The sequence below is a fragment of the Cryptotermes secundus genome, unplaced genomic scaffold (genome assembly GCF_002891405.2).
Source record: "Cryptotermes secundus unplaced genomic scaffold, Csec_1.0 scaffold691, whole genome shotgun sequence".
NCBI classification, from domain to species: domain Eukaryota; kingdom Metazoa; phylum Arthropoda; class Insecta; order Blattodea; family Kalotermitidae; genus Cryptotermes; species Cryptotermes secundus.
The window spans coordinates 159319-186014 of NW_019743159.1; the positions used below are offsets into that span (position 1 = coordinate 159319).

At 42.5% G+C, this 26696-nt stretch overlaps 1 protein-coding gene across 1 annotated transcript in view; it reads left to right on the top strand.

The window, feature by feature from the left end:
- Positions 1 to 2135: 2135 nt before the first annotated feature.
- Positions 2136 to 26696, top strand: part of LOC111873941 — a 48081-nt gene continuing 23520 nt past the window's right edge. Inside the window, exon 1 of the mRNA XM_023869049.2 lies at positions 2136 to 2400. Within this exon, the coding sequence (XP_023724817.1) occupies positions 2145 to 2400 (256 nt within the window). The 5' untranslated portion in view covers positions 2136 to 2144. The remainder of the gene's footprint in view (positions 2401 to 26696) is intronic.

Consider the following 26696-nt stretch of genomic DNA (forward strand, 5'->3'; position numbering starts at 1 on the left):
CAGAAACGACCATACCTTAGCGCTCATTGAACGCACAGGAAGTTTCTGCGGCAAGTTTAACTGCTAGAGCTGTGGCGTACACTCAGTTGAACGCACAGGAAGTTTCTACAGTAAGTTTGCCTGCTAGAGCTGTGGCGTACACTCAGTTGAACGCACAGGAAGTTTCTGCAGTACGTTTGCCTGGTAGAGCTGTGGCGTATACTCAGTTGAACGCACAGGAAGTTTCTACAGTAAGTTTGCCTGCTAGAGCTGTGGCGTACACTCAGTTGAACGCACAGGAAGTTTCTGCAGTAAGTTTGCCTGCTAGAGCTATGACGTATACTCAGTTGAACGCACAGGAAGTTTCTGCAATAAGTTTGCCTGCTAGAGCTGTGGCGTACACTCAGTTGAACGCACAGGAAGTTTCTGCAGTACGTTTGCCTGATAGAGCTGTGGCGTATACTCAATTGAACGCACAGGAAGTTGCTGCAGTAAGTTTGCCTGCTAGAGCTGTGGCATACACTCAGTGGCAGAGAATCTGTTGAATATACAGTAGAACTTGGTTATAACGTCATCAAAGGGACCTAAAAATAGTGTCGTTATAAACGAGTGTCGTTGTAACCGAAATGGGCACTTCCACAGTAGCCTTATGTTAGTCATGTAAAAATCCACCAAAAACCGAGTTAAAATGTTACATTTTTTAGTGAAATACGTAGTTAAGTACAGACTAACGTAACATTAACGTGGAATTGCCCAAATGTGTAATATCAAAGACATATTACAGCGCTTTTCACTGACAATACACACCGCACTAATACTGTATATTAAAGGTAGATCTACTCACCAAATTACAGTAGATTACATCAATTGTTGTGCCTTACTGTACCTAGATACGAGTACAGTAATCAGTTATCTTCATCTGTTTCCTGTTACTTGCCCAATACACACTTTCTAAATTACGTTCAATGTCCATATCAGAGAAATTCAGGGATGAAAATGACGTTACATACGAGGTTGATGCATTTGTGCATGTCGTACTAAGCAAGGTATAAAAACAGTTGTTTTATGAGGAATTAGTTCGTACCATTGAATATTTGACGCAATAGACAAGGTGTCGCAGAAACCGATGTTGCTATAACCAAGTTTTACTGTATTCGGCTCCCAAAGAACGAGACCGGGTTTCAAAAGAGAGCGCCGAAGAGAATATTTACACTAATGAAGAAGGAAGAAAACGGAAGAAGATAAATTGCTGAATGAGGAGCTTCACCTTTGCAACACGAAGCTCACCTAAATAATATCTAAAAGTTCAGGTCCCACCCCACAGAAAACGCTGCGTTTCCCTTACAAGGACCATCCAGTTAATGCTGTTTGGGAAACACGACTATAATTATAGTCGTGTTTCCCAAAATCGCTGTTTATTCTAAAACATACACAATGCGTGGTTTCTGACTGGTAAAGCAGGTGGTAACCATTATGTATTCAAGGGTTAAAAATGTGGTGTCGGTTAGATTTATCGGGTTCAGGACAGGGATGAGTGACGGAATTTTGTTTATACGGTAATGAACTTCCGGGTTCCATAAAGACGGGGAATTTGTTAATTACTGAGCGACTAGTAGCTTCTGAAGAAATAATCTTTTCCGTGAAGCTAATCATCATCATCTTCTTCTATTCCCGTTGCTCCCACTTGTAGCATAGAGCATCCGTGAAATGTTCGTTTCACTTCAGTTTCTTAATCTTATATAGTCGGTAGTTCTCCTTGGACGGGGGATCAGCCCGTCGCAAGTCCGCTACCTAGTACAAACACAGAATAAATGCAAACATATCCATGCCTTGAGTGGGATTCGAACACACGATCCCAGTATTCAAGCCGTCGAAGACGTTTCATGACTTTGTGATCGGCGAAGCTAGCTTAGGATGATAATAACATTTTGGACTGAACCACAAGAAATATCTCCTGGATGTTTTATTGTAGTGCCTGAAGAAAAGACGTAATTCGGCACAGGAAAGCCGACCTTGAGATTCGACTCGGAATCGTCAAGGATCTGGAACGCGCGGAGTTGCATCTCAAACGGATTAATCCGTGACGTCGCAGGTCAAGGTGGTCACGGAAGGCCGCGTAGCGCGGAGAATCATCTCAGAGTGGTGCATGCGCGCGAACCGTGAGCATGGTGTTCCCTGTGCTGCTCCTGCTGTCTGCGAGTTGGGCCGCGGCTGCGCGCGACTGTCGCCCAGAAGACGTGCATTTCGAGCTGATCACGGGTTACGTTTACAGCGCTCCCGGCGAGATCATAACGACCAGCCCTGGCGTGCTGCTTCTCAGGGATTGTCTGGAACAGTGTCGCCTCAATGACTTGTGCCGGGCCATCAACTTCGAGACGGGACTCTGTGTACTGTTCGCCGGAAGCCACGCCGATCAGCCAGGTACAGACATAACACTGATCTTCATTTGTTTCAGTGACAAGTTTGTGGTCGAAAATGTGAAATCTACGTTACAGACACAATGAGTGGGCCTCGACATTATTTTTGTCTCAGAGATATGAAACGAAATATGGAAACAGGTATATTGTAAATGCGAGTTAAAATGTAAAGTTGTCTCCAAGCTTTGGTAAGTACAGCGCCATGAAGACATATGAGGAACTGGACGTATAGTTAGTTCCAGGTATTCTTAACCTTTGCACTAGATGAAGCGACTGGTCACTTTCATGCTCCTGCCTTTTTACCCCAGTAAAAGGAACCTGGAACACATTGGAGATGGGAGTAAATGGGCCTCAGGGTCGGTATGAACGCTGTGAAGATCAGAAATATCTGTCGCTTCTACCGGAAGTCTAACCCTGGTCTACCTAACCCCGTAGCCTTGTAATTATACCAACTGAGCTATTCCGGATCTGAATGAAAGTTTCATACATTAATTTTATATCCACAATAGGAGCCGGGATAGCTCAGTCGGCATAACGAATGGCTATGGGCTGGACGACTGAGGGGTCGGAGTTCGAGTCCCGGTAGGGTGAAGAATTTTTTCCCACGTCGTCCAGACCTGTTCTGGTCTCCACCTAACACCCTATCCGATGGGTACGTTGGGCTCTTTCCCCGGAGGTAAAGCGGCCGGGGCGTGAAACTGACCACTCACCTCCAACTAGTGCCGAGGTCAAGAAACTGGATCTATACATCCACTCTCCATACGTCTTCATGGCGTAGTGCTTAATTCGTTAAGCACAGGGACAACTTTACCTTTAAGGAGAGTCAAGTTTCGAGATGGTGATTAGAAATTGGGTTTAGTCGTTTATTTTATCGCGTCAAAGCGTGATTCTTTTCAGTAGGATACGAGAGACTGCTATAGAGAAGTGAAATCCATCTTATAAGGAAAATTATAATTTTAAACTTCATTGCAAGTGTTGATTTTTTACACCACCGCCTCTGTGGTTTAGTGGTCAGAGTTCTTGACTACAGATCTAGAGGTCCCGGGTTCGATTCCCGGCTCTACCAGATTTTCTGAGAAGTAGTGGGCCTCGTGAGGATAATTAAGGAGCTATTTCAAGGAAACAGCGGCTCCGGTCTAGAAAACCGAGAGTAACGGCCTTGGGGATCCGTTGCGCTGACCACGCAATACCCTCTAGCCGCAACAGTTGGCACTAACTTCGCCGACAAGCGGCGATCGCTCGGCCTGTATAGTTCGCTTGCGGACTACAGGCCACAGAGTTTGTTTTTTGTTACATTTCAGCGCACGGAATTCTGTAGAAGCAAAAGGCTCCCATCGATTAAAATATCACAGAAAAAATTCTTCCAAACCTTTCTGTTGTTATCTCTTTCTTTGTATTAGTCCCATTTCTATACAGTCAAAATCGGTTTGTAAATAACAATTACTTCTATAAAAATCACTGATATCATATTTTGTAGTCCTTTTTTTCTCAGAAATTGACATTTCCAGAACGTTTATGCGCCTTCTATTTCTGATACAAAAATTAATTCTCGGAAGTTAGTACAGCTATATCAAAATCATTCGAAACAGGAAGTACTAACCTCTTACGTACAGCTTCAAATAATTTTTTAAGTCTTCGGCTACTGAATTGATTTATAATTTGGCAAGTATGACTTGCCACAATTTGATATCTTACATATAGACCTATAAATATACTATCCTCTTTGTGATTCAGTTGAATCATAAAAGCGTGGATTACACTAGAGCGAACGCACCAAAATTAAGCTGAAATATATGATGAAAAACAATGACTGTCAGACAAGCTGACAGACGCGATCTTTCGCACTCTGAGTAGGAGCAGAAACATGAAATTTAACAACTTAAAATCTTACTGGTTTTTAATGAAATATAAGTATAGATCATCGCTTGGCCCCAGCATTCTATTTGACTGGATGGGAACGCCATTTTGTACCAAAGTACACAAGTGTAAATTATCAAGTACTATCTATCATCTATCTATTTCCGGTTGCTCCCACTTGGAGCATAGGACAGCCGTAAAAAGCCTCGTTTCACTTCAGTTTCTTAATCTTAGACAGTCGGTAGTTCTCCTTGGACGGGGGATCAGCCCGACGCATGGCCGATACCTACACAAACAGAATAAACGCAGACAAACATGAATGCCTTGAGTGGGATTCGGAACCACGATCCCAGTGTTCGAGCGAGCGAAGACGGTTCATGCCTTCCCCTGTGATCGGCATGTAGTCTCCAGTTTACTGTTTAGGCAATGGTCATTGCCTGCATTTTTTTTAAATACCGTGAAATGAACGGTAATTGTGTGACAATATCAGCCTGCTATCAGCGTACTTCTTCCAAAAAAAATACTGACAAGTTTTTATGTAAATATTTTGTATGAAATATGTGTATTAAACGTTGCAAAAGCCATTTCATTCTGTCCATAACGGCCCTTTATCGACCCTTTGAATCGCGAGTGAAGCTCAAATCAATCTCTGGCATCTGTTTCAAACGCGGAGCATCATAGATACAAGTAGCCCAGAAAGTAAAATATTCCCGTCCTGAAATATAGTTGGGCACTACATTTTTTTTTCAATGGCTCTTCCAGCCCATTCAGGGCCCTGGCCTCTTATTCAGTTCCGTAATCATTTTTCAGACAGAACTCCTTGGGCGAGTGATCAGCCCGTCGCAAGGCCGCTACCTAAACACCGGACAGCACAAACACAGAATAAACACATACACCGAACATCCATGCCTTGTGTGAGATTCGAACCCACGATCCCAGTTGTCGAGAAAGCGAAGACAGTTCGTGCCTTAGACCGCGCGGCTACTGTGGCCGGCCGTTGGTCACTCCACGGTATTAGTATCCTGTTCCTTTAATTGAGAGCTTTATCTATACTTGTATATAATACAGTCTTTTAAATAAAACACCTCAAAGATTATTGGTTAAACACCACTTAATCTATATTCCGTACATTTATCGCAACACGTTTGGTCCGGAACACTGCGAAGAAAAACAGAAAACAATACACAATACTGTACATCAATCTTAAATTATATTATATCAACCAGAACCCAGCTTGTTTTAAAACAAATAACTGTTCACTTTTACATTTTACATTTTGGAGCTAGGATATTCAGTCGGTTTAGCGATGGGCTTCAGTCTAGACGGCAGTATTTCGATTCCCCGGCGGGGTCAAGACATTTTCCCTTTACTCCACAGCGCCCCTACCAGCTCTGGGATGCGCGCAGCCTCCTATTCAATGGGTAATAGCGGCTCGTTCTTCTGGGGCAGAGCCGCCGGGGCTTGAGGCTGATCACTCACCTCCATTTTGTGCCGAGGTCAAGAATGGCGGGGTTATAACCCCACTTCCCATATGTCTTCATGGCGTAGTGCTTAATTGATTAATTGATTAGACACTGGAAAATTTTACCTTTACCTTACATTTTACGTTTACGTACAGCCAAGCGATACAATACAGTCGGTCGTCTGGTAAATTGCTGTTGGCCCTCGCCAGCAAAGATCATTCTTGTTTCCGTGTCCAGCGGGAACCATAACCACATTTTTGTGTCCCGCTGCTCTATCAGTCGTACAACTGACCCACCTACAGTGCTGTGTAGCAGTTTGGTGATCATATTCCTGATGATTGCGTCTTGGGGCCGAAACATTTTATAAAATACAGTATGCGCCAAAAGAATGCAATACTGAAACTCGCGAATCTCGAACGCGCATGTGCGTTTGTGGACGGGTCATAGCTCCAGCCGCAAGTGATCCCAGTAGTGAAAAGGAAGTTGTGTTGTGCAGTTGTTGTTGGAAATGGGTCTCTCGAGAAAGGAAAAAGTATTCATAGTTGAGTATTATTTCCGCTCATACGGAAGTGGTCGCCAGACAACTCCCTTCCCTGGTTTTGAGCTGCCAGATGTTATCGTCCAGAAACCGCTACACAGTACACGTGTGACGGTAGGGTGTGCCGTCTCAGCACGGTATATTAGGCCCCTATTTCATTGAGGATGAGGAAGGCAATGCTCTTACCGTCACCCAAGAACGCTACAGGGACATGGTGATCGGACCATTTCTTCGGGATTTGAGAAGTTTCTGTCGTACAAGTGGCCTTCACATGAATAGACAGTGGTATCAACAGGACGTCTTTTCATTTCAGTACTGATAATTTTGACGCATATTGTATTTTAGACATGAAATAAGTGGTATTTAACCAATCGGCTCTACAAGATTTTCTGAGAAGTAGTGGGGCTGGAACGAGGTCCACTTAGCCTCGTTAGGAAAACTGAGGAGCCATTTCAAGGAAATGGCGGCTCCGGGCTAGAAAACCGAAATTAACGTCAGTGGGGATTTGTTGCGCTGACCACGTGACACCTCTATCCGCTAAAAGTTGACACTAACTTCGCCGACAAGCGGCGTTCGTTCGGTCGGTATAGTTCGCTTGAGGACCATTCTTCCTAGCGTACTGATGTTTTCAGCAACCGATATAGCTTAGAAAGAGAGAAAACGGTGAGGGTGGGTAATCTCGCTTACCCTATATGTCCGTTAGAGTTTTGAGATATATTTAATTTTCCTAATTCTTCGTATCAGGAATCTTCCTGGGGGGTAAAAGGCTGTGGCCGCGTAAGGCTGACAACCTTACCGCTATCTGTGAGCCGACTGTGTTGAGAAAATATGGGAGCCTCGACGTCACGAAGACTTCAAGATAATCGCAGTTCTGGCAGAAACAACTGCTACATGCAAATTAGAGATATGGTGGAACACAAGCCATATAATACTGGTAAACAAAGTTGCCGAGCAAGACGAGTCAGGTGGAAACTTTCTTAATTTGTATTTGGGAGATGGCCCGTTCAAATCTCGACCGGAACATCCATTATCCTGTGTCTTTTATACCATGAAATCTAAGCACACAGCTGAGCTGCCTGCTATCGTATGAGTCCTCTGTCCTATTGCAACTCAGCATTAATCCAATACGGACCCGGGGTATCTCAGTCTGTATAGTGACGGGCTACAGGCTGGACGGCCGGAGTACGATTCCGACAAGGAAAAGAGATTTATTCTACCCCACGGCGTCCATACCTGCTTTGGGGCCCACCTAGCCTCTTATGCAACGGGTATCAGGAGCTCTTTCCCGGGGTTAAGGCAGAAGGAGCCTGAAACTGACCACTAACTTCCTTATAGTGCCGAGTTCAAGAATGCGCATCAGTCCCAAATATGTCTCCATGGCGTGATGATTAATTATTTCAACACAAGGAAAACTTTGCCTTACTTCATTTTGACACGTTATTGCATACCTTGGTTGCCTTTGCCTCACTTCATTTTGACACGTTACTGCATACCTTTGTTGCCTTTGTCTCACTTCATTTTGACACGTTATTGCATAACTTGATTTCCTTTATCACTTGGAAACAACAAGATAAAGCAAATTTGGAACGAAATTCAAACCCGCGACCAGAGCGTGCGGTCAGCCCAAAACCTTGTACGCTTTACATCGCGTGACTACGGTGATCAGCCAATTTGATCAGTAAAATGTGCATAACGGCGAGATAGTTAGAGGAGTTTACATTCTTCGGTACGAGCTGTTACTGCTTATGAGACGTTGATGTGTCCTCATCATCAGCAGCAGGACTCGATTTGCTGTTTTTCTGCATTTCATTTCGTGGTATTTTTTTTATTTGGTTTTGATGTCTATGTTAGTGTTATTTTTGTTCTGGTTTAGTTTTTTTTTTAGACTTGAGTGTGATAATGGAAGGACATGCTTCGCATAATCTGTCATCTTAAAGGGAATTTATATTTCTTAAGAGGAAGGGCCCGTGGCATTCAAAACGTGGAGGCCCCCATCAGTAACAACAAATTGAGGTTATGACACTTCCATTTCCTTTTCTTGTGTGCTGTTGTTTCTTAGAGTAAGTAAAAACACGACCAGCTTTTCGTGCCTTTAGAGAAGCAAATATCTCAATAAAATCTCTGGATTGTATTTCTGTTCTGTGGAGATCCCAGTAGCCCCCCCCCCCTAAATCCCGTTTTTATTATTAGGTTCTCATACGTCACTGGAGAGGGATGTTATTTACCCTTAGATTGTCCAACATCACCAAATCAACTTCAACATTATATAGCATTATATAAAATTAAATTATGATTACGTATGTTGAGCTGGGGAAGATCGAGAAGGAAGGAACAGCTGCATATTTCCAGATACTGACCTGGTATTCGCCACGAATGGCTGACGAAAACCAACAAAAATATCAGGTTAGCAAATAATACGTTCAGGAAGAAAGCAGTCTTTTGGGATTTGGCACCGTGTATAAGTGGTGTTAACCGACGTTTCGGAGGAACGTATCGCCTCCATCTTCAGGGTAGAAGAAAATATAAGAATTCTGCAAGCGAAGAGACCGTGAGAACCGGTAAAAGCAGACTGCTTTCTTCATAGCCACCGCCGTGAAAGCCTCAAATCTTACAATACGTTCAGGGTTCGAATTCGATACCTCCGGAATAAAATTCGAGCATTTTACGGATACCAAAATCGGCCACGTGTTGGTTTTACAGGCTCTTCACGCTTGTCTTGTAAAATTTCAGACCGTCTGTACCGTAATTATAGTATTTATTCATTCATTATGTAATGACTGTCCATATTTGAGGCAGTGTGTCGTCGAATGTTGTGAAGACAAGCGAACGGCGATTTCGAAAAGACAGGAAGGATGCAGTCGTGGCAAAATTACAGGCACTATCCTAACATTTACCCGAGCTAAAGAAACCTCGAAGACAGCCAGGATAATTGATGTTTCTACTGAGATTCGAAACAGGGAACTTTTGCGCACAAGGCAGAAGCGTTGCGGCTTGTGTTACCCTCTCGGTCATTTACACAACTTGTTCTTGCACATTATCCCTTGCTTGATGTACAAACAGTGCACTGCGTTTCAGAAATTTTCTATATTCCCAACATCAGATAATTGGCAACCATTTTGCTAACAGTTCATTTCTCTTAGATTTATAATATTAGTAGGACAGTTGAGCTGGAACGGGGACCATATTAATATGAGACTTATGCATCTAATTGACCGTCTCTGTGGTCTAGTGGTCAGAATTTCTGGCTACATATCCAGAGGTCCGGGTTCGATTCCCTGCGTTACCAGTTTTTATGAGAAGTAGTGGGTCTGGAAAGGGGTCCCCTCAGCCTCATGAGGATAATTCAGGAGCTATTTGAAGGAAATAGCGGCTCCGGTCTAGAAAATCGAGATTAACGGCTGTGGGGATTCATTGAGCTGACCACACGGCACCCTCTATCCGCAAAAGTTGGCACTAACTCCGCCGACAAGCGGCTGTCGCTCGGTCGGTATAGTTCGCTTGCGGACTACGGGCCACGGAGGTTTTGTTTTTGTTTTGCGTCTCACAGAGACATACACGTGTTCTGTGCAAAACAAATCTGTCTACCTTTGCAAATTCTGTCATTCAGCCTCTATGTGATTAGTAATCTAGTAGCCTGGCACATAGTCAATTGTTAGCACAGAAAAATATTTACAATTATCTTTAGTAAGGCTGTATACTGTACGCGCATGTTCAGTGAGTTCCTTGTCACCACAACATGGCGCCTGCTCAGGTAATGGAAGGTGGAAATAATCTTCAGATTTAGAGGTTAGCTGCGAGTACAATGAATAAATAGTCAGGGTATTCTTAAGTGAATTCTGAGTCTATAGCAACAGGCAGTTTTATGACATATCTACTCGTATTTATCTAAAGGCGTGCTTATTATTGAGGCTTCAAAACTGCGCAGCTAAGTGCAGCCTTTCGTCCTCATAGTATCCAATCTACTGTACACATAATTTGTAATGTCTTTGTTAATATTTATTTATGGTTCACCTGACGATGTCCCGAGGAAATCTCGCTGTACTTACTTACTTATGGAGCTGAGCCCTTCTTCAAGAGAAGCCAAATCTGCAGCTACTCAAGAATTTCCCAGCATTTTATGGAATTCGAAGGTTCATTACCGTGTTCACAACAGCCCTCCACTGGTCTCTATCCTGAGCCAGATCAATCCTTACCGATGCATACCATCCCGTCCTATCTCTCTAAGATCCATTTTAATATTGCCCACCCACCTACGCCTTGGACTTCCCAGTAGTCTCTTTCCTTCTGGCTTTCCCACCAATATCCTACATGCCCCATTCGTGCTACATGCCCTAACCACCTCATCCTCCTTGACATGATCATTCTAATTATACTTGGAGAAGTGTATAAGTTATGAAGCTCCTCATTATGCAGTTTTCTCCAATTAATAGGATAAGTGATGAACGGTGAATTGGAAATTATGTGGATGGAAGCGGTCGTGGCCTAACATGAAGCACTATCCTGGCACTTGACTGAAGGAACTGACGGAGACCACGAAATATCTCGGACAAGACAGCGGTCGCCAGGCCGAAATTTGAACCCGAGACTTTCCCGATATGAAAAAGAGCTCTGTCCATTCGACCATGACATTCGGTTTCCTCTGTCAGTGCGCTCACTGTCAAGAAGATTATGTAAATTGCATCTTGTGCGTGTTTTGTTTCTTTTCGTTTATTCATGCTCACTTTGTAATTGACCTGGGGTTGTTAAGGTAGCGCACAAATAAAATGGAACAGAATTGAATAGTTGTTTTATTACTGAATAATAGGCTATGTGGAGTCAATTACTGGCCGGTTCACTCCAGACGCATACTCAGCTCGTAAAGAGTGGCTAGAATAGAAACGACTTCGGCGATTAAATATTAGTGAACTACAGCGCTGTGCTTCCGATACGCTGCAGTGTTACAAATAGATAATGAGATATACTCTGAAATGTCTCGAGCTCTCAAATTCCCAGGGCTGAAATACGGGATTCATAAACTTCTGAAATTTAGGGGCTGTTCCAAAGATAAGAAAGCAGTTGCATTTAGAGCCTGACGTCATGGCTTTCGTGTNTCCTAATTCTTCCAGTCGCACTGTGGCCCTGGGTTCGACTCAACCTTTAACAGAAATGAGTACCAGGAATATTCTTGGAGGTAAAGGGCAGCCGGTGCGTAGGGCTGACAACCTTGCCGCCATCTATGAGTCGATTGTCTAGAAAATGTGGGAACCTCAACGTCTCACAACCCTATGGGCCTCCACGGCCTCTTACAGGGATACTGTAATATTTGGAGTGTGTAATTCAGTGAGACTGTTATATTTCCTGTGGTTTAAAACCGTGGAGACTAGTGCAGATAGACTGAAGAGATTAGTGTGGAGTGACTGTAAATTATGTAATGCAGCAGTAATGTAGTAATTAATTGTAGTTACGACATGTAGGTTAATAAACTCAATTACAATTCGAACCCCATCTTTAGTCTCCCATACACATGACAATATATATGTATATATATATACAGAGTGTTCATTATTCAGGCTTATCAGACGTCCAGGGAACTTCCGAGAATTTGCTCTCAGCAGATGCTCTAGCACCGACCGGCAAACGGGCGGTGATTCATNCGAAACGTCGACTGATTTTCAAAGGACTACAGTGTATTTAATTTCCTGTTCATTTCAGTGGGATTGACCTACTGTATATAGAGAAGACAGTTTGATTACTGTGACTTGTTGCGTGTTGTGTCGCAGAGAGTAGTAGCCGGGAAGACTGAAGGCAGTAGGTCAGTTGGGAGACCTAGACATAAATGAGACGATGCCATCAGGAAGGCTGCCATATGAGGCTGAATGTGTTCATCCAGTTCAAGATATGGACCAGTGCTGAGATCTTGGATGTAGTAAAGGATAACTGGCGAGAAATTCGTTATGTAACTTTGATCATGATAATGCACGATCAGGTTCCAGGAATGAGAGAAAATATTGAGTGAGCGACTGTTAGGTTTCCATGAAACATCCTGTTTCACAGAGTTAGCAAAAATCACGAAGATGTTAGACATAATTTTCTTAACCATGTCTAAAAGTTGGATTATCACAAACACCTGACTTAATTACTTACTTACTCATGGAGCTGAGCCCTTCTGGAGGAGCCGCCAATTCTGCAGCTACCCAAGAATTTCCCAGCATTTTATGGAACCCGAAGGTTCATTACCGTCTTCACAAGAGCCTTCCACTGGTCCTTATCCTGTGCCAGATCTATCCAATCCATACCATTCCATCCTATCTCTCTAAGATCCATTTTAATATTGTCCACCCACCTACGCGTTGGTCTTTCCTGTGGTCTTTTTCCTTCTGGCTTTCCCACCAATATCCTATACGCATTCCTCGTCTCCCCATTCGTGCTACATGACCTGTCCACCTCATCCTCCTTGACTTGATCATTCTAATTATACTTGGAGAAGAGTACAAGTTATGAAGCTCCTCATGATGCAGTTTTCTCCAAATAGAAACACCTGAAGTAAATAAAATATTTTCTTGAAGCAAAACTTAATTTAGGAAGACCCCTGGAGAGGCGACTGTAAATGTTAATTCTGGAGCCAGGAACAGTCTATAACAGACATTGCTCGTGGAGCAGTTAGAGAGACTTATGGTAGAACTGGATGAGGTTCAACTTTTGGGATTCTCACACCGGTCTCTCTTCTCTCGTGTATTCCGTTGAAACACAGAAGATAGCGCTCTTCATAACCTCAATGTGCCTCTATGGCGAGGTAAAACTCTTCAAAGTTAGCAGTTGTCACCGTGTGCAGTCAAGCAGCAAGTCATGACGACACATCGGGAAGTGGCGGTGTAACTGTACGAAGTCATAAACTCGTCACTGGATTGAGGTGAGTGTTTAGCTGTACAATCCGGCCAATTTACCCAAGTATCAATTGAATAGACGACTGGTTGGGCCCTAGAGCGTGTCTGAAACAATGGCTAAAAGAAAAATATCTACCCCTGCCGAGAATCAAACACCGATCATACAACTCTCGAAGACGATTTACTGTTATGACTGAGCTGTCCCGCGAGACTACTTTCCTATGAGAGAAGTGAATTGTTCTTCTTGGAGCACATGTTTGTGTGAATTACTGAGTGTCTAGGATCCTGAAGCAATTGCGGAGTGTGTTGTGTCATGACGAGCAATATTCTGCCCAAGAAGCGGTTCGTTGTATTTCACAACTGTTGGAATATTTTCCGATTAGTCATCCAGCTTTGACTTTGCATAATGTCGCAAGTTTTGTGTGTTGTTTACGCCAAGTGCATAGAGGCAACGCATAACGGGGAAATTATATTGTGCCTTTTCATCTCTTGGCATATATCGTCTTCCCCATCTCTCAGCTCCATAACTCGTAGCTTTGATTCGTATTGTATCAATCCGCCATTTAGACTGCCAGAGCTGGTCGTCTTTCGTATGTAAATAATAGATTAGGAAATCCTCTAAAAATTTAAAATGTAGCAAAATGTTCCTTGCAAATGTTTCCTGACGATGATAATTCGAATAAAATACCAACAGATGTAAAGTCGAAAGATGCCGAAGTTTTCGAAATTTGACATTTTTAGGTTAACGGATCCAAATCTAATGCAGCTCGTCTCTATTGGAAATATTTGTGTGATTGTCCGTTTGGTTGATGCCGGCCCGTTATAACACCTACCTTACCTGAAATCCAAACAGAATCCTTATAACATTTCCGAAAAACGGCTCAGTTAAAAGAAACTGTTGGTGTACGGCATCAATTCAATGTCTCATAGATCTCTCGAAACTTATTTTTAAAGTTCTCGGTGTTGCGTATATTTAACGAACAGGAAGAAAATTATGAGCATGTTCATATTTCGTCGCCAGAAGGTGAGCAAATTCCAAATTTAGAGATACCTAAAAATCCTTCGCAAAGATGTCAAAGTTAAGGTGTTCGGAAAATGTACTACACTCTCAACTGAAAGCTACGTTTCAGGAAGATATTACGAGAAGATTAAAATTAAGGGCAGACCTTGCCATAACTTACGCAGTTAGCCGCCGGCTTGCCACCATGACGGCCCGGGTTCAACACCAGATCAGGTCATGTGGGATTTGTGGTGGACAAAGTGGCATTGGGGCAGCTTTGCTCCGCGTACTTGGTTTCCCCTTGGTTTCCTCCGAAACGTCAGTTTACACAATATCTACACGGAGCCACATCCCAGAAGACGGCATTCTTCATATAAGACTAAATTTACTTCCATAAAAGTCTCCACCAATGCAGTCCTGGGACCATTATTAAATTAAGCCTTACAAGATTGAACTGCTAAAGCAGTTCTGACTTTCGCAATAGGTCAAAAGTGAACAACTATGCGAATAGAGCTGGTTATACCACCTGTTAGGAATGGACACAGGCCGCTTACCCAATCTAGCTTTTCAGTATCAACCCCAGGGACGACGGGATGCTGGAAGTCCCGGCAAAGATGGAAAGATCGAGAACACCTTGAGTTGTAAAGCAACAGGACTTAGGATCTAACCCTTGTTTATTTTCACGAAGAACAAGAAGAATCTTTCAACACGAACAGATATAGCTGGACGACTGAGGCGAAGGACCTTTTTTTTTTCTCATGGGGTGAGACTGAGTCCATTTGGTACTGCGGTCACTGTTTTAGCCTATCGTACCAGTCCAAAATGATAGATGATGATGATGATGATGATGTTTGTGGAGGAAAGAACGGGGTCCGAATTGGCAGGGGAAGCCGAAGTACTGGGAGAAAACCTGCCCCAGTGCCACAAATCCCACATGATCTGACCTAGGCTCGAACCCGGGTTGCCTTGGTGGGAAGACGGCCACTAACCGCCTAAGCTATGACACGGCCAGGCGAAGGATCTTAGAGCTATCCTGTTTGGTAACAATGGAAAGGGGTAGAGAATTCCTCACTGCAACCAGAGTTCGCAGCGAGGCTTTTCATATCGTACAGAATTACTTTTGGAAGCCTTCATTTTGTAGGGCACTGTGGTAAATCGTTCGGAACCAAAAAGCCCTGCAGCAAGCCAGCTGATGAAACGGCCTTGTAAGGCTCAACTCTTATGTCTGCATTAGTCAAGCAGTAGGGACTGATTGCGCACCTGCGTTATATGAGGTGGATGACCCCTCGGAGAGGTGGTTCAGAAGCGTGGACCAGAGAAATAGGCACAGCGATAGAAATCTTGATTTCCGAGATGTTCATTGTCCTTGCACAGTCTTTGAACTTGTTCACTAAATTTTGAAGAAAAATTCTAGCAAGGCTCTTTATGTTAACTCCCTGATGACAGCTAGGTTTCGTCTTCTCAAACTGTCTGCTTGAAATTATTTGAAATGTTCCTAGGTAGATATCTGAAATCTGACACAGAATTGCTATATATTACGCGTACTGTTCAATAGACTTTTTCTTTCTTGCCACTGCAGCCCCATTGGGCCTATGCCTACCTCCATGAACATCTCCGTTCACTTCGGTTTTTTTAGATCTTACACATTCGGTAGAACTCCTTGGGCGGGTGATCAGCTCGTCGCAAGGCCTCTACCTGTACACAAACACAGAAAAACGTACACATACAAACTAAACATCCATGCCCTGAGTGGGATTGAACCCACGATCCCGGTTTCCAAGCGAGCGGAGACAGTACATGCCTTAGACCGCTCGGCTACCGTGACCGGCTCATTAGACTTTACAGTTGCATTTTCATGCCGTTAATTTTCAAATCCGTAACAGGAAATATCGAAGTTACACCGTCGAAAACAAAATGATTTTCTCAGCCATATTCTGTTGTGTGTGACCACCTCTGTGGTCTAGTGGTCAAAGTTACTGGCTACAGATCCAGGGGTCCGGGTTCGATTCCCGGCGCAACCAGATTTTCTGAGAAGTATTGGGTCTGGAACGGGGTCCACTCAGCCTCGTGAGGATAATTAAGGAGCTATTTCAAGGAAATGACGGCTCAGATCTAGAAAACCGAAATTAACGGCCGTGGGGATTCGTTGCGCTGACCACGTGACACCCTTTATCCGCTAAATTTGGCATTAACTTCGCCGACAAACGTCTGTCGCTCGGTCGGTATAGTTTGCTTGCGGACTAAAACTACGGAGTTTATTTGTTTTATTCTGCTGTATGTGCTACTTCATATTTTGGCCTAAAATTGGTCATCGTCAGGTGACAATAATTTGAGGCAAAAGTAAGGTGATGTTCGTCTGTTTAATTAATTAAGCACTGTGACATGACGTGTAGAGGAGTTGGGAGTCCAATCCCAGTAGTTTCGGATGAGTGGTCAGCTTCACGTCCCAGCCGCTTTATCCCCTAAGAAGGAACCCCGGTGCCGACTGGATAGTGACTTGGAATTATATACAAGGCCATAGCTCAAGCGGTTAGTCGCTGGCTTCCCACCACGGCGGCCCGGATTCGATCCTGGGTCTGGTCAAGTGGGATTTGTGGTGGACAAAGTGGCACTGGGGCAGGTTTTCTCCGAGTACTTCGGTTTCCCCTGCCAACCTTCGTGCCACCAATTGCTCCACAATCACCCTCACCTATCATTTGGGGCTGGTACAATAGGCCAGAAGTGGCCGCAGTACAAGGGACTTAGTCCCACCCCACTAGCAATAAAAAAAATAGTTACAAGAGTGCTCAGTTGAAAGTCCGACTATAAAGAAAAGAGTTTATGTGTGATATCTGGGATGTGTAATTCAGTGAGAGTATTATAGTTCCTGTGTTAAAATCCGTTGCCAGGAAGCGGCTAGTGGAGACTGTAATATACTCAGGAAAGTAGTCCGTGTCTGTCAGTGATCTGTAAAGTGTAGCCATGAGTCGTGAGAGCATAAGTGGTCAATAAATCGAATCACCAATCAGAACCCCGTCTATAGTCACCCATACACATGCCGGTATGGAGGAGTGATGATGTAGTAGAAGACCAAAGAAACTCGAAGAGAACCCTCTTCCAGTGACACTTCTGCCGTCACGAGTCTCATGTTAAGTAACCAGAATCTCCTCGGTGAGTAGTCAAAGTCTAGGCATAGTTTCGTTTTTCGGAGACCATTTTATTCTTCGTGTTCAAATGGCCGATTTGAAGATATTTGACCACAAAAATCCTGTCTGAATTTCTTGTTTCCCTGTTCAGTCCCCCAGAAGTTTCTTGATTTATTTACGGCTTGCTAATATCTCTACTTCACGCCCTGTTCTTGTTTCTGAAGTTCAGTAATTTTCTCAGAACTTGGCTCCCGCATACTTTCAATTTATGACAGTCTGTGATTTGACGCCATGTACAGGTATTCTGGTAGAAAGGTACAAGCGTTGTGGGAGAACCTTCTGTCTCTATCCGCAGCTATGTGAGAGGACATGTGTCACCATGACACTGATCACTCTGAAACAATTTCCTTCATTCTCTCCAGTAAATTTCCGGAATAGCACCCCAATTACGTCACTACCGCTTCCTTCCTAATCCTCTCCAGTCCACCATTCATCCTGCCATTCGACGCTACATAACCTCAATATTGATGGAGTCGTTGAACAATACATAAAAAATATTAAAATGGATCTTAAAGAAAAAAATCTGATTTGGGCGGGGTTCAGCTGGCTCTGGGATTGGATCAGTGGCTCTCTTCTAAACGAAACAGTAAACCTTCTGATTCTATGAAACTGGGAATTTCTTTAGTATATGAGTAATTATGAAGAGCTTCACAACTTATACGCTTCTCCATGTAAAATTAGAATGATCAAGTCAAGGAGGGTGAGGTGGGCAGGGCATGTAGCACGAATAGGGGAGAAGAGGAATGCATATAGGATATTGGTGGGAAAGCCAGAAGGAAAGAGACCTCTGGGAAGGCCAAGGCATAGGTGGGTAGACAATATTAAACTGGATCTTAGAGAGATAGGATGGGATGTTATGAATTGGATTGCTCTGGCACAAGGGACCAGTGAAGGGCTGTTGTGAACACGGTAATGAACCTTCGGGTTCCATAAAATTCTGGGAAATTCTTGAGTAACTGCAGAATTGGTGGCTCCTCAAGAAGGGCTCAGCTCCATGACTAATAATAATAATTAAATTCAATTCAGTTCGTGTTTATTTACGTGCAAACTTAACAGCACGGAGCCCAATTACAAAGCTAGCACGAATAGAGAAATACACAAAAAATAATTAAAAAACAAAATACAAAAATGATAGTCTATATTAATTACACAGTTAGCATGAATAAGATACAGAAGCAAACATACACAAACAAAGCCACAATGTGAGAACTCGAGTTTCAAGTAGAGCAGCATACAATAATAATAATAATAATAATAATAATAATAATAATAGACTAGTAAAGACAACACCACACGCTGTGGAGGAAACACGCAAACCAAGGGTATATTGCAGACATTACTGAAAAGTCGGCTACGAACGTGAAGGACAAGCTGCCAGAACAAAAGACCTGGGAGAGACATTTATGAACAATATACAGGACCCCGTGTGAGGTGAACAGAATGCACCAAACGTGGGTTTAATAGATATTTTAATGGATTTTATCTTGCTTTACCTTAAAAAGAGAACTACAGCGTGTGACTTTAACATGGACGAACACAGTGTAGAAGTTTTAACATAATTTAATAAAATATTTGTAACATATAAAGACACCTAAAGGTGGCGTTTGGGGCCGAAACATGTTGTGTCGAATTGTAAAATATTGAACTAAAATTATGATTAAGTGGTGAATAAACAAGTGTTGCAGTATTGACGGGTGATAAATACATGGACGTTAAGTTAAACAATTGCAACGGGATGCTGAAATACAGAACTAATAATAATAATAATGAGTAATTACAAGCTTTTCAAGAAGGACTCTTTTTTCATGTTATTAGCCTAAAAGTTAATTAATTTTCAACGCAGACGCTTTACGAACTTGTACTTCTTTCCACAACAATAAAGTTAGCAGTGAGACGAACAGGCGGATTCCCAGCCGATGACGAGGAAGAGGAAGTGTCAGATGAGGTTGTTACTCGTTTTGCTCCGCTGTCTTGAGGAGTGATCCCCGTGGTTCTTCTTCCATGTGAGCGATAAACTCAACGACAGAGGAGGGCCGTTGTGTTCAGAAGCGTGTTGCTCTCTGGACGGGAAAATTGTTGAAAATGGACTCGTAAAAAACAACAACGCCTAGACACGCTAGCTTCCATTTGTTTGGATCCAATTTTTGCCACATTTACACACTTTCTTTTCCTTCTCTACATTTCTGTTATTGTGGACTGTCAGGGCTCCGTCGGTAAGTAAGTAGGCTACGCTCTACATCATCAGAAAATTGGATTTGGATTGCTTGCAAGAGCAGAGATTTTTCTCTTCTTCACGGTGTCCAGATGGATTTTGGGGCCCATATGTTTGCCGGAGACTCTCTTCCCCGGGCTAAAATTGTCGAGGCGTGAAGCTGACTACTCACTTCCACCTAGTGCCGAGATTAGGAATGCGTGGATTTATACTTCCACTTCCCCATACGTCTTGATGGCATTGTGCTTAGTTGAACACAGAAGAAAATTTTCGTTTTTACATTTATGACATCTCGTTTCTTGCGCCAGTGACTATATAGTTTCTCTTTTCCGGGAAAATCTTAATTTTCTACATGTGTTTCTTCTTATTTCTTCGTTACTTCGGTCTCTTTTTTCTTATTTGTTTCTTAGGTTTCTTTTTTCATGCCTTTCCACATTTTTCGCTATTTAGAACTTTCTGCTACGAGTAGTTACTATAGGATTCTGACGATGGTGTATAACACACTGATATATTGGGTTTTTGGACTTTATCCATCGTTCTGGTTTTTAAGATAACTAATAAAAACACGACGTTTCGGAAACTGGATCTGTTTCCGTCCTCAGGTGAAGGAAAATACCTATTCTGTTGGGTCCGTTAGAAAGAGCTAGCCTCAATCACTGGATCTCAATCCGTCCTCACCTGAGGACGGAAACAGATCCAGTTTCCGAAACGTCGTGTTTTTATTAGTTATCTTAAAAACCAGGACGATGGATAAAGTCCAAAAACCCAATATATCAGTGTTTCTGCTACGAACTTAACGAAATTTGGAGTTTAAAAACCTTAATGTTGATTATATTGGCATTTTGTACGTCATATAATTTATTTCACAGTTCAGTACACACAAAGTAGACCCACTGCTAAACGTTCTCTTGTTTAATTATAACAAGGGGTCTCGTTTAGTTTACTTAACGAAGTCAGTCGTGTTCAGGTGCCAGACACGTTTCGAAACTAACTGCTTTCCCGTTATCGGACGTGAGACAGGAATGGCTCCTACTCAAGTGAGCCCGTTGAAAAGGGCTAGTCTTGGCCCATAAACCTCGGAAGAAGTATGAGGCTGAGAATATTTTAACGCTAAATATCATTTCCAATAAGAATTATGAAAGACAAAACAGGGAACTCTGCCCAAAGTAAGAACCATGTGTATTTGTGCATAGCATCTTCAGAAGTATTTAGACATAATTCAGTTAATAATTTCCGTTTTCAGCGAAATGAAAATAAAGTGGACTCTATTATACTCTGCTGTAAGATAGGGATGCGAACAAATAAATGTAATCCATAATATTGAGCACAAAATTGTGTCCTGGAAGAACTGAATTTTTTTAGAAAGAATTTTATGCAGTGGCGTCATTATTATTAAAAAGTATATGCTAACAATTTTCATGACATTCACTACAGTATCTTCAAATAGAATTAGCACAGTTTATCGTCATCTCCTTCGAAGTTCAAATGTTTTATTCGTCTATCAAATAATACTATCCCCACGAAACAAAATTATTAAGACGTGAACAATCCTTCAAACATTTAAGAAATGCCTCACCATGCCACTGGTTCCTATCTGTCGCTAAAAGTTTGTACTCCATATCTTCATGCTTTATTTATTTATTGCCCTTTTAATATTGTAACATGTATAGCTAGGCAACGGCTCGGTAAATACATATTTTCTAGCTAACAGAGACAACTACTGAAATTCAGTTACTAGGGTTTTGATACCCGCAGTGTAACTTTGACTGATTGAAAGTCAATATCCACTTCAACAAACCGTTCGAAGCGCAGGAACGGCTAAGAACGCAATTGCTGTACTGTTGAAAGAGCTGACTTCAACACGGTTCGTCTAAACATTATAATAGGAGAGTTTGCAGGTAGGGTTGAATATCAGGCAACAGACTTACTTGTATCACTGCTGACTGTGACTCTGGGAAACGACAGACCCTTCCTCTCGTCAGAGAGAGCGCCTCACATCAGCAAGCCTGCAACTGTCTGACAGTAATAAAGATCTGGTCTTAAGCCCCAGATGGGTGCTTCATTCCAAGACAGACTGGCCGACTGACCGTCGGTCGTAACATTTTTTTGTTGCTAGTAGGGTGGGACTAAGTCCCTTATACTGCGGCCACTTCTGGCCTATTGTTCCAACCCCAGATGATAGGTGAGGGTGATTGTAGAGCAATTGGTGGAATAAAGATTGGCAGGAAACCTGCCCCAGCGCCACTTTGTCCACCACAAATTCCACTTGACCAGACCTGGGATCTAACCCGGGCCGCCGCGGTGGGAAGCCAGAGACTAACCGCTTGAGCTATGGCGCGGCCATAGGTCATAACATAACTGTGACTTTGATTTTGAGTCGAATACCTCAACCGTAGCCCTTCGAGTCGTAGAAGGCGACGAAAAGAGAAGTCTCGAATCTGAGACAGTAAAATATGGTCACGTGTCCAGCGGGAATCGGACCCGAGAATGACTGCGCTGGCGAGAGTCAGCAGCAATTGTAAGCGACAGACCCGTCCTCTCATCAGAGAGAGCGCCCCACGTAAACAAACCCGCAACTGTCTGACAGCAAGAAAGATCTTGTCTTGCGCCCCAGATGGGCGCTTAATTCCAAGAGAGACTGCCCGTCGGCCGTAACACAACATTCAGACTCAGATTGTGGGATTATGGAATTACTTAACGGAATTAAGGAATTTGACTTGGTTTCGTACAGACTTGAATCACCGAATTCGTTCCAGGTGCATCCAAGAGTTGAAGTGTTGAAGACTTTACTTCATGTGTTACTGTGCCAGTATTCTTTCGAAGTGTTATAATTATTTCTAGTTACGGCTGGTGAGTGTTCAATGAATCGATTCATGTAATCCAGAACTCATTAACTTTTAGTCATTTAACCAGGATACGTGACAATATTTTCTTCCCGCCCGTACCTAGTGGTTCCTGATTGGCTCTTCTCTTCAGGAATTCCACCTATTATTACCATTTGTTTGTTTGTTTACTTTTCTACATTTTTATTTTTCCCCCAGTGCTTGCCTGTAATTTGTCTCTGACTTCATAATGTGTTTGTCTATAATGTAATTACTTTTATCTACACTGTGCTCTGTCTGTAATTGGCCTTGCGGCTGTTGACTCGGCACATAAATAACAAAGAATTGAATCGATTATTATTATTATTATTATTACTATTATTATTGTACTAGTGATTTATTCAGAACAATTTAGTTTCATTTGTATACTGTGAACAGTGGCACATTTGTACTTAATGAATATTCAATACAACTTTTTTCAAGGCGCTCATATTTCGGCAGTGAAATGTAATTACGTCCTTAAGGTCTAGGTAAAATGACCCTTAAAACGTCTGAAACCTGTATATATTAATAATTTACCCTTGACCCTAGGAGTGCCAGCCTTGACTCTGGCAGATTAAGCCATCATTTTTTGCTGTCAGGGGTGCTCTTCTTTTCATGGTCAGTGCGACACGGAAACCAGAAGACCCCGTGTAATGCGGTCAGCAACAGAACTTCGGTTACTTAGTAGCGAAGATCTCTGTAATCACAACAGAGGGAACTATTGAAGACGTCGCCTAGGCAAGGGATATATAAACGGGCAGTTATATCGGACACGCAAAAAGAGAACCCTTCAAGGAGGTAATCTCCATACGGTTCGACCGGAACCTACATCATAGATAGATGTGATCAAAAGAAGACAAAATACATTGGAAATGCAGAAGCAGAACGCTTCAAGGAGGTGATCTCCATACGGTTCGACCAGAACCTACCTCAGGGAGAGATCTGATCAAAAGAAGACAGAATACATTGGAAATGCAGAAGGAGAACGCTTCAAGGAGTTGATCTCCATATGGTTCGACTAGAACCTACCTCAGGGAGAGATCTGACCAAAAGAAGACAGAATACATTGGAAATGCAGAAGGAGAACGCTTCAAGGATGTGATCTCCATACGGTTCGACTACCTCAGGGAGAGTTCTGACCAAAAGAAGACAGAATACATTGGAAATGCAGAAGGAGAACGCTTCAAGGATGTGATCTCCATACGGTTCGACTACCTCAGGGAGAGATCTGACCAAAAGAACACAGAATACAACAGAAGAATACAGGAGGATAAAGAGAGAAGACTAGAGGCTAATGCAAGATTCAGATAACAGTGAGAGATTCGTTATCCAGAAGCAGTCAAATGTGTGAACTGTTGTAATCAAGTGAAACTGTAATGGAGATGCCTAATAATGCCAATCAATCCAATATATAACTCACAATATCAGTCACGCCTAACCCCATACACGTGACAATATGTTATAAGGTTTGTATAAGTCGAAGTATTTACTCTGGCACTACAGGCATATGCACAGGACAGAAATAATCGACAGTTGGCAGTTATGGAGTTAATGTAGCAATACCATATACCAAATTGTTTATAAGATGTACATAAAAGAGTTCAATTTTTCTTCAGAGTTGCTTTAACTTCCGGTTTTGGAAGGGCAAACGCCCTATGAAGTAAGTGGCGTGTCGAGTTACCGTTTGTTCTCGCTTACCAGCTGCTGTGCCTAACCACATGCTAGTCAGGGATGGGCACAGTCATTATAGTGTTAGTATGGACGCTAACACTTTCTGGACCGGATGAACACTGAGATTACCAGTTCGAATCCGGCAGGAGGCACTGGGATGTATGCATAAAACAATACTAAGTAGATAGAATGAGAATGTTCTATGCATAATGATCAGATTTATACGAAAATCAAAGATTCGAATTCTAATCATGTTGGCAACTATTACGATACAACTATGTCGTTGCTTTTCTAATAACGCAGGGAAAAAGCTGGGAAGATGATCATATTAACCCTTTAAAAGCACGATAGTAACTGTATTTACCACCTGCTTTAACGTTAAGGAACTGTGCAGTTTGCCTACAACGTGAATAACAGTTATTAATTACCTAACAAAAATTAACCGTCTGAACTTTGTAATAGAGACGCTATATATTTTCTCTGAGGTAGGACTTTAATTTTTAAATAATATGTAGATAATCTTCAGATTTAATTGCGTTAAATATAAACTCGTATGTTAATGAATAGGCTATAAATATAAAATTATATATTAATATTTTCACGTGAAGGGGGGGGGGTTCGCGTGACGAAAATAAGGGGTTCTACATCGGATGGTTGAATTTATTGGCACCTCGGTTACAAGTTCTCTTAATCACACTCAATTATGACGCTATCGCTATTCTACACATTTTCTGTTCACCGCTGCGCACGCACTAGGATCCTCAGGCTTCACTAGTCGTCTCCTGGCAACGGATCTCAACACAGAAACCAGCACTTCAAATCACTATGATTTCTTCTTGTTATTTCATCGTCACTCTGTACTCCTCTCCTAATTTTTACTCAACTAATCTTCTCAATTCACTAAGGACATGCTCCGTTCTCGTCCTTGAACTCTCAACTCCTTTCCATGACAGCTTCGTGTCTTTGGCTCACGGCTTCTCAGCCGCGATTATTCGCAAACGACGTTTATCTTCCTCTATAAAACTTCGGCATGGAACACGCATAGAAAACACCTATTATTGTAGATATATTTACAGTTCTATCGTCTAGCACTGGTATTGAACGGACCACATTGAAAACACAAGTCACGTGATTGCTATCTTACCAGTCAATTCGCGCGCTAAATGCTGTCTTGCAACGAGCTATAACATTCGTTCTATTGCTGCGTGCGCATATCACGGGGTGTTTATCGAGCCGTTGCCTAGCAGTGCTTTGATCAAATCCATTACAATATTTTAACTTATTAAATATCCTTAAACGAGGTAGAGGGTAAGGAGCTGTATTGTGTTGAAGTCTCAAATAGTTTCGCAGCCTTCAAAAACTTAGACACCGAGGTGGATGTTAATAAAGCTTTGGAAACTACACAGTGTCTCCGGGATCTGTTAGGACTGTGTTCATTAAAAATACAAGACGTCAATTATTTTCAAAATTTCACTCTTCTTATTCAAAATAGTCTCCTTCTGAATCGATACATAGTTGGAATCGATTGAAAAGTTTTTGAAAACAGTCACTGTACTCCTTTTGTGGAATCGCATTTAAAACTGCGGTAGATTCCCTTTGGATGTCCTGGATGGTGTCGTGACGGTCTCCTTTCATCGCCAAATTAACTCCTGGGAGCAACCAGAAATCTGCTGGAGCCAAATCTGGCGAATACGGAGGATGATCAAGGGCTGTGATCCCTTTTCTGGCCAAAAAAATCGCGCACGATCTTCGATTTGTGGGGTGGGGCATTGTCGTGGAGGAGCGACCAGGAACATTGCTCTCGATATTCAGGTCGAATTCGAAGAACTCTCGCCGACAAATGATTGAGGACCCCGAGATAATAATCAGAATTCACTGTTTGACCTTCTGGTAGAAAGTCCTTGCGAATGATTCCTTTGGAAACGAAGAAAACGGTTAGCAGTGTCTTTACTTGGCCCTTTTGCATGCGCACTTTCTTTGGTTTCAGCTGGCTTCTTTGGGCTCAACCACGCTGCACTCTGCCGCTTTGTGAGAGTCTCATATTGAAAATACTATGTCTCCTCACCAGTAAAAATTNTCCTCCCTGCCGTCATGAAATACAGCATACCATCGAAAAATGATCGAGCCACTCAACCAATCACTACCGTACACACTTTTCATCATTTCATAAGCTTCTCCGGCTGTTTTACCTAACTTCAAACAAAATTTGATGTTGGCTCTCTGTTCAACCGCCATTTTCCGACGAGCGTCAGAACAGTACTGTTACATTCAAGGTCAAAACACATGATGCAGCGATGCTTGGGCTTTGAAATTATAGACAGCCACAGCTGAAACTTCAAGAATCTTAACGCCACAACTCGTCAACAGATGGCATTGCAGGAGAAAATAAAAAAAAAAGGGTCCTAACGGATCTTGGACACACCATGCATTAGAGAGAGTATCGAAATTTCTGCCAAAGATGGTCTAGGTTATTATGAACTGAAGAAGCATAAGCCATGGCTCGATCAAGGATGCTCAAAATTATTAGACCAAAGAAAACAAGCCAAATTGCAATGGTCACAGGATCCAGGCGGCGGAATAAATGGGGATAATCTGAACAACATAAAACGTGAAACCAACAGGCATTTCAGGAACAAAAGAGGGAATA